The 9,650-nt window shown below is 38.7% G+C and overlaps 1 protein-coding gene across 1 annotated transcript; it reads right to left on the reverse strand.

Moving 5' to 3' along the window:
- Positions 1-524: 524 nt before the first annotated feature.
- LOC117169707 lies at positions 525-1,088 on the reverse strand. Its single transcript, XM_033356206.1, has one exon. The coding sequence runs from the start codon at positions 1,086-1,088 to the stop codon at positions 525-527; it is 564 nt and encodes a 187-aa protein (XP_033212097.1).
- Between the last annotated feature and the right edge of the window lie 8,562 nt (positions 1,089-9,650).

A 9,650-nucleotide genomic window follows, 5' to 3' on the forward strand; every position in this document is an offset into this window, starting at 1 on the left:
ATGGATTTTTGTGTGTGGTGAACATTGGCAGAATCTGTAGAGTTAGGCAAAGAATTAGAAAAAGGTTTACTGAGGGGGTTCAGAGTGGAAGAGTTGGTAGGTTGAAATGGAAGGGAGGCGGTTTCTGAGGAACCAGGATGAGATCTATTATCTGAGGGGGGTGGATGCAGCATCGCATGGTACATTTCATTGCACGCATGGCACCGCTTCACAGACAGACAACTGCGCTCCATGTGTTTCCCTAGACAGTTTTAACATAGAGTGTGTTTTCTTACAAGTTCTTTCCTCTGCTTGACATCTTTTCTTCGGAAATTTGGACAAAAAATTATAGAATGCTTACCTGCACATAAGGAGCACGACAGTTCTCTGATTGCAGCTTTGTGAGTGTAAGTCGTCTCAACACCCCTCTTACCCTTTTGGAAGCGAATGCTGTCCTTAGTAGAAGATGAGCCAATCGAAGTTGCAGCCATATTCTCCACGGCTTCCAGCGTGCTGACCTTGCCTGTCAGAAATTTGTTGAGTGATTAGAAAGTAGGCTGGTTATCCGAAGGTCCCAGTTGGTCCTCCCAGGCCTTGCGAGTGATTGCATCCAACCGCTGAGCTGTCATAAAAACAATTAGGTCGTCCCATTGATCCGTAGGTCGATTCAAGGAAGCTAAAGCGCTGATGACCTCACAAGTATCATCAAGTAAGGAACGGAGTTCAGTTGAGCTTTCCTTACTCAACGACTTTAATGAAAACAGCTTAGTCAAATAGCTATTAACTAATAGTGGAGCGTTGTCATATCTCTTGACTAGGGCCTGCCACGCCCTGTCGAAATTAACCTCAGTGGTCGGGATGCTAGCTATCAATTGAGCGGGTTCCCCACTCACACTCAGTTTCAGGTAGTGGATCTTTTGCACGTTTGGAAGTTCCGTATCCCTTCTCACCATGGAATCAAATAGATCACGAAAAGCTGGCCACTCCATATAAACTCCCGAGAACTTGGGTAGTTCCAACCGTGGAAACGTCTTTTGTCTCTGAGTAACCGCAGGTAATACGGTCTCCTTTTGTTCTGTAGCAGCTGCGAAACTGTCTAAAAAGTTCATCATGTAGGACTTTGCCCCTAAGTATTTTTCCTCATAAACTCTAAATTGGCCCTTCAGAAAATATGGCTTATCCTTATGAAGCTTACTAACTACCAAAAGCTGATCATTATTCTTAGTAAACTTATCCCATTTTTCTCGAGTATAGTTAAACGTGAAAGAACTTTATTTTGATCAATAATGTCTTTACCGAGTTTTCTAAGATTTGTGGGCGCATTACAAATCATTTCAAAAATACCCCCCTGTAACTAAATGGTACTTTCTACTGTTGCCATTTTCAAAGAAAAAACAAAATGCGACTTGTCAAATTTAAAAAAAAGAAGTTCATTCTATGGCTATCCATAGTATCTTAAAATGACATTTCACAAGCACGTGGCAGAAAAGAAAGAACAGCTGCAGCAGTCAAACTAAACAAGGTGTGAGAGACGTTCGAAAGAAAAAGGATGGATAATGTTCATAGTATGGTCAATATTGGAAGACCTTTGGAACCACTTAATCATCCTGTTTTTGTGAATGAGGGAGTACAGTTATCCCCGCTCTCGCCCCTCGACCGATCACTCTCGGACACTCCGTGCTCTTACCTCTGTCCCTCTTTCTGACAGCACACCATTGTCCAGTCTGCACCTGCTGTTTTAGTGAATGAAGCGATTCAAATTGGAAATATCCGGTTTTGAATTAAAAACCACGTCCTGATTCGTAGTCTTTTTCACTTAACTGCAACTTTTTCACTTTTGCACGCACTTTTTTTTTGTTTTCACTATCGCGATCCGGCTTGAAGGACCATGATGTTTGAGATTCAAACTAGAAAATGATCCGGCAGTGAAATTAGACGGGTAGGGTGATAACAAACGCTACGTTTTTTATCTTTAAGTAAAGTTTATTGTACCCATTTTCAACGTGAAAATGGATACTCCACAGTTAGTATAGTTATTCAGTACAAAAACATGACGCAGTTAGTAATTATTACTGATTATCAGAAAAAAAAAAACATAAGAAGTTATTACGTTCGTACAAGGAAGTGACTCGGACCATGCATTGAACAGTACTGACTGTTCGCCCACCCCTTCAGGTACTCAGACCCCCAAAAGAGTGAGTGGACAGAATTACCCGGTTCGTACACGCTCCTAGATCACCCGCGATTACAACAATTAAAAATAATAGAAGCGAACGATCCCCAACACAGGTGGTGATTGAATCTTGATGAAACTGTGCTGTACAGTTTTTTCAGTGAGGGACAGCCCAGATCTACCATATTATTTATATTTTCTAGATACTGATCGAACCATGTTTTCTTTTGTAATACTTTAACGTAGACTGCGCGAGAACCAACAAGTGTATCTCGGATTATCAGCATTACGACAGGTCGCGCGTCTTCCTGAAGAGGAATAATTGCAAACTCCTTGAAAACGAACTGGTTCATTTGTTTTTTGAAGCCTTGTACGATCACGATGAACTCCATATCGATAAAAACTAAAGCCTGTTGCTGAAATCATCGCTCTTTTATACCTTTCACCCCCACCACCAATAGCGCCATCATCCTCACCACTATCGATAGTACCCCAACCACTATCATCTTAAATTATCTTCTTCACGCTACCACTAAGGGGTTCGTACTGAATCATGCGGTCATGTATAATTAAATAGTAGGCTGTACTTTCGGCAGGGAAGTTGTTTGTAGATTCAAATTCCAAATGAACGTCCACGTCCACACCATTAGATATGGTATCATCCGCTTCACTTTATGAATCAATATCTTGAATTCGTTTTCGTTTCCTGGCTGTTGTCGTGCCTGAACAACAGCATTTAAGTCACTGCGCGATCTTGTCAGGATGAGTTCATGCCTTGCATTCATAACAATCTTTTGATAGTCTTCAGAAAATCCTAAAATCAAACATAGTGGAACAGTGAGATCCATGTATCCCTCATCATTGGTGAGACGTTTCGTTGCTTCCGGGATGTCGATCCATCCTGCATTCTCCATCAAATAAATTTATCCAGGCGTAAGTTAGGTGTAGTTTTTTATGGTACTAGTGAGACCGACATTCTTGCAACGATCAATCTCAATACCATTGAGTTCATAGCGAATTTCATCAAACAGATAGCAGATGGCATTGCTCACCAGGGTTCTACCAGTAACAGCTGTAACTCCATCCAGTTTTTTAGCCTTCCATACATGTGTGGTGACCTCTTGCTGGGTAGTATACACACATCTAGATGTTGAATAGCGATTCGAGTTTCATTGCTGTTGTTGAATGTTGATGAGGGATAAGGCTCATGTGCATGAATCTTATAGTGAGCTACAAATTCATCAAAGCCCACTGGTGCTTGAATGTTCATTATATCTTCCATTGTTGTCGTTGCAACAAAGAGAAATGATAAATATTCTGAATGGGCACTATAGTTTTTTTTCCCACGAGCTTTGATCTTCAGACCAAGCTGTGTCAGAATGAGCACCTTCTTAGGTGTTACCGTCTTGCGTGCTGCTTGAGAACTGGCTAGAATTCGGCATGTTGACGTTCTTATATAGGCTCCTTTGCGCTTGGACACGATATCCATTATGATTTTGATTTGGCGTATAGTCGTATTGTCATAACTTCTCCTCGAAAATTCACCAATTCTCCGTCTTCATCAAGTATACGGAGCTGAATGTGATGTATTGTCTTCACGGAGAATGGAAGGTGAATGACGTGTGACGGCACTTCAACGATCTTACATCCTGGTGGTACAATAGAAAAGAATTCATGAATCGTGTGCACTTCGCGATTGTTGATATAAGCTCCCATAGTGATATTGCACTCAACTCGTAGAGCGTTTACTTTACGAATAACCACAGGTAGATCAGAAGTATGAGTCTTATTGGCTTCGAGAATACGTAATGTGAATCCCAACAAGCGTCCAATAGAATCACGATGCTGAAAGTTCACTTTGCGATCACACTTTATCTCGCTGCGCAATGTTTTATTGTTCGGTTTGATGTTTATTGTAATACTATTAACTGCTAGAGCCTTCTGGACATGACTCTCAATGTCGCTAATCTCACAGCTACCAGTAGGAATGGTCACCACTCGATCGCCGACATATATTTTATTCATTCCAGTGTCAACGTTAGGAATCGCATCGAATTTGAACAATCCAACGAGTCCAAGGACATAGTTCTTGTGAGAAGAGAGTTCTATTGGTGGAAAATACTCTGTCTCCAAGACAGAAGAGCTCCTGTGATCGTGAGAGTGAATGGTTGATCCATGATGTTGTTTTTCTCTGTACTGACTCTACTCCTTTCAACAGTCTCTCTTATATAGACAGTATTTATCTTTTATTTGCAGTTGTCCACATAGAAATTTCAAACACAAGTGTCCACATTCAACACTGTCATAGTCTCGATACCTGACATGATTTTACTTTATCACGCTACCAACATCTGGGTAATCTACTAGATCCGATGGTGGTTGAAGATTACCGAAACTATCAAAGTATAGAACACAACCTTTTTATAGGTTACCCAGTGGGTACCAGGGCCGATACTATCATTAAGATTGACAATGGCTGAATCAACTTGGCGGGGTCCCTTTACAGCTAGTTGATTGCGCATAAATACTCCACGAAAATGTGGAATCTTTAGAGATTTAGCATACTTGAACAGATCGGCATCAGTGAGTGGACGGTGAGGTAGCTTCACTACAAGTTTTTTGGCACCGATTTCAGATAAAGTCCCTGTCGTTTTCGATGAGGTTTCATATTAAAGCCGAATTCTTTTCTGTAGGATTTTAGGTGTAAACCTTTTCTGAGAGCAATAGCCTCCATTGCACTATTATAGCGTTCAACTTTTGCCAGTTGTTGTTTGGCATCGCTAGCGTCGTCTACCGCCTTAGCTACATCTGCTGCTTCACCAGTAATAGCATCAAGTGCACTGAGTTTAGTAAACAATGGAAATCAGTGGTAAAACGTTGAACCAATACATTTTTTTTTAAGTAAACATGAGTTTATGTGTTTAATTTATATTACTTCTACGCGTGTTCTTACTAAAGATGTAAGGTTTTCCTATATAAAAAGCAATTTATATCCACATATTTACTGCCTTTTATTTATTTAAAATTCTGATAAATACTATTTACAATTATCTATAATTATTGACATTAAAAAAACTCTTAAGCTAATATTTACAACTATTCTTGTACAAGAATATCCAAAAGTTCCATATCACCATCGGCTAGGATATCATCATCATCATTATCATCATCATCATCGACATCCATAATCTTATAGTGGCATCACGCTAGAGTATCGGTGCTATTTTTTAGTAATAAGCTCTTATTGTCGTAAGGATTTATCACAATTTTTATTTGTTCAATCGTTTCCACATTTTGGAGTGTGGATCTGATGAGAAACTGTGTTCTAGATTATACAATTGCGTTCCTGAGACATTAAGTATAGTCGTCGAAGGTGATTGATTTCTTTATAACGGCACCTTTCACTCCTTTTGATTTTTTGACAAAGTCTTCACCATTTACACGAAGACTGTACATCTTGCTCCGTAAGCCAACAAATTCCGTAATAATTTAACCTGAACATTCATCTTTCATTATACCTGACACTTTTTGTTGGCTTGCGCCATTCCAAAAATATTGTATACCGGATAATCTGATGTGTCAAATTGACACACATCGTTCTTCATATCCTCTTTCATATCAGCATAGATATCGTTACATTTAACTTCATATATCAAGCTGTCCGCATCGGTGTATAATAGTTTACAGTTGTTACCATACTTTTTGCACATGTAGCCATAGTGGAAATCGTAAATGAGAAATTTCGATACATCAATCACCGTAAGCTCTACATAGATTGGTTCGTTGAAAAGAACATGTGTTTTTCTTAATTCAATAGATACGAGATTTTCGCTAAATATTGCACGACTATGGAAATTTGTTTTGGCTATGAGGGCTTCAGTGCCATATCTACCTTCCCACTTTGTCACGAGTTTCACGTTAACACGTTTTCATACGTTCTCCATTGTTTTCCCATAGACTGCAATATTCATTGATTTAAATAGTTTCTTTTCAAATTTGATCATGGCATTTGTTTTAAGATTAGTATTCAAATCAATATAGTCTTTAAGCCATGTACACTGATTAAATTTGCGAATTCTGTGAAATTTGATAAGTTTAAGACAATTAGCTAGTGCATGTTTGAGAGCCCGGTAATAGAGAACGTACTCGTACTTTTATTTCGGTATGAAGGTAGTTAGGAGCTTCACCTGGCTTGATCCTGATGGTTTCGAGTGTCCTGGAAAGAATGGTAAGTTATTGTGTACGTCGTGGAGTACGGATGGATAAACCAAGTCAGCTTCTAGTATATAGTTAATGGGTGAATCGTCAGGAGCATTAAAATCAAAATTTTCTAAATCCTCAACCCGCTTGAAGCCACCATAAGGGAGCGGCTGACCCATTGCCCAACCGTACAGGTTGTTTGCGTCAAAATATACAATGTAGATAATCACCTCATTTTCGTTGAAAACTGTCATGTACTTATTGTTAGCCATAGCATATCTATTTGAGCATTGGCTCACTCCACCTCTTTTACCCAGCTCAATCTTCAACAGCATATCAACCTCAGTGAGGAGTTCAAGTAGCACCTTTGCATATTTTAACACAGCTTCCCATGTCAAACCAGGAATAGTATAGTAGTGTGCAGGGTCAAGATCGTAAGTATTGAGACATTTTTATCGGAAGCTTTCAAAGCTATCAGCCAAAAGCAATACATCTGTCTGCATGTACACTTTTGAATATTCGCCGAGAGTTTTCAGATTGAAGGGTATTCATAAAAAAGAAAACCTTTCCTCATGAGGAGCGCAATTTTTTCTCTTCCGATACCGGAAAATACTGCATTAACAATTTTGTATTCGTTAAGGTATGATGCTAATTTTTCCAATAAAGAAGCCATGAATCGATATTAATCTATGAACCTGAATTTTATCTGAGTGCCCTGAACATACTTTGTGAATGCAATATACTTTTCTTTATTCAATGCCGAAGCTGTAACTCTATCGCCAAATTGTGTAGCACCGTCCCAAATGATAAAATGAGAATCGTCGCCACTCAAGTTGTGAAACACAACAGGTATGGTCTTTGCATCCTGCTAAGCAAGGTTGCAGTGTTCATGCGCGGGGCCACGGTATACGCCAGTGAGATGACAGTAGTCTCGAACTTTTTTCATCGGTGGATGTAGTGATTTGCTACAGATGTGACACACTGTGGCTTCTTCAAAGTCTTCATTTTGTTCGGTTGTCAGTGGTTTCGTGAAAACCGGCGTGTTGATTACATTGCTGCAAATGTTGGGAATCGCCAACAATTCAGGTGCAAACTACTTTGCCGGTTCCACACTGTTTGGACAGCACTTGTAGCAGGACAGTGCATCGTTGTAGCTGCACTTGAAGTAATAGACAATAAAGATTCACAGTCAGCGTGAATAATAAACTATACTCTTTCCTTGTATTAAAAATTCTTAATTTTAATGATGTTTTGACCTGGCTTCGGTAGAACCACTTTGCAATAATTTAACTTCTTGCAGTCTTCATTGTGGTGAACTAACTTTTCAATAATTACAACGTAGTGCAAGCAGCGATTGCAGATGTATTTTCTTTTTTCATGTTTTCATAGTTGCCTGCTAACGAGACGAGAAAGGTCTTTGATCCATACGTCGTGAAAGTTAAATGTTTGCACCCCAAGTTCCCGTTCACTGACTTCTTCATCATCGCTGTTTTCCTTGTCACAATACTCATCTTCCAATGGAGAAGGTTGATGTAAAGTTTTTTTTTCTGTAAAGTAAGATGTAATGGGACCACAGTAAATGTATTGTTGTTCTTGATCAGACCATACACCTTCACTGAGACATCATTTTGTCCTTCGAATTTTTTTACGTCCTTTAATGCGACGGGAAAGTTTATTCCAGGAAAATCTAGCACATTTTTGTATCGAGTATAGTTAAATAAACGATTACAATTAATCTTTGGTAGATACATAGCTAATAGTATAGCCCATTTAAAACATTTGTTTATTTATTAATTTCTTCATTTTTGGATTTAAAAGTATTTTCCTCAGGTGTCTCTTTACCAATTTTCAAATAGTAGGCGAGGAGCACAGCGTTGACTTTTAGAGCTCTGTGTTCGCGTAAAGTCTAACCCACATGAGTAACAAACAATCTTTCAGAATAATCCAGGAAGACGAGGATGTCTTTGTGGACTAGGTTGGCTACAACAGATGTTTTTATTCTGCTATCAAACGCTTTGTCAACGTAGATCCATTTTACTCGGTTACTAATGTCATCACGCTTCAGTGTCTTCTTCTGCACACCACTTCGTTTTTTAGTGAGTAGTTTTTGATTTATTGTCAGTGGTGTTGTCTTTCTAGTAAGTACCTTTCTCAAAGTCTTTAGACAAAATACGCACTCACTTTTCCATTTATTAACTTTATTGGAATGTATGTTACCAGATGATGAAATTAAGGTTAAAGCTTCCTCGATGCTAGGAACAAGTTTCACACAATCGTCGAGTTTTCCTACACCTCGAATTTCTCACAAACACTGTTCACTAATGTTTATTGCTTTGTACTGGATCATTTTACTAATGTTTACTTTACTAATCTTCATTTCACTACAGTTCATTATTTTATTTGTTTCTGATCACTATTCACCTTAGATGTTTCTGACACGAAATTCGAAAACGTACTGATTGAGCTTCGCTCGAGTCCGTCTTTTGTAGTCGACATCCCTCTCTTCAGTGGAAGTTTCTCAAAGGATTCACGACGCAATTCTCGAAAACCGTTGTCTATAATGCATGGAACTTTTCAGAAGGCTAGAGGATGCAACACTTGAAAACTATTGTTTCCATTATATCGAACCTTAAAGAGCCTACTAGAACTTGTCTTTTATAGAATTCAGACATATATACATATACAACTGTCATTTCTAGAAAGTTTGGCTGATAATCTGTTATATAGTCGCCAACAGGAATGGAATATTCTACAAGGCTAGAGGATGCAACTTTTGAAAACTATTGTTTCCATTATATTGAACCTTAAAGAGCCTGCTAGAACTTGCCTTTTCTGGAATTCAGACAAAAAATTACACACACACACACACAGAGTCTACCCTCGCCCCGAAGAAGGAGTATGTTGTTACTAAATTTCGTAAAGTTGACACCAAGTATGGTGTAAAGATTATGGTTGAAATGGAGAATCAGTTTGCAGTCTTCCTACCTAGTAGAATAAGTACATTCACTGACTGTACTTTCTGTGTGACTATATTGTTAAGATTTATGAACAATATATACTAAAATCTAAATGAAGATGAACTGTCTGTATTTCAATTAAATGACCCGACACTTTAATTTTACTTAGATTTTAGTTACTTATCAAAGATTGGAATTTCGGGCGCTTCCCGCATTGCAGTGCCTCTGGCAAACTTCAACGATGGAATTTTCTATTAACGATGAGTTGTAAATTTCCTGTCGAACAATGGACCTCAAAGACAGCGATGGGTTCATTTTCTTATTTTGATCATTTCATTTTA

Source organism: Belonocnema kinseyi, chromosome 3 (genome assembly GCF_010883055.1).
Source record: "Belonocnema kinseyi isolate 2016_QV_RU_SX_M_011 chromosome 3, B_treatae_v1, whole genome shotgun sequence".
Lineage (NCBI taxonomy): Eukaryota > Metazoa > Arthropoda > Insecta > Hymenoptera > Cynipidae > Belonocnema > Belonocnema kinseyi.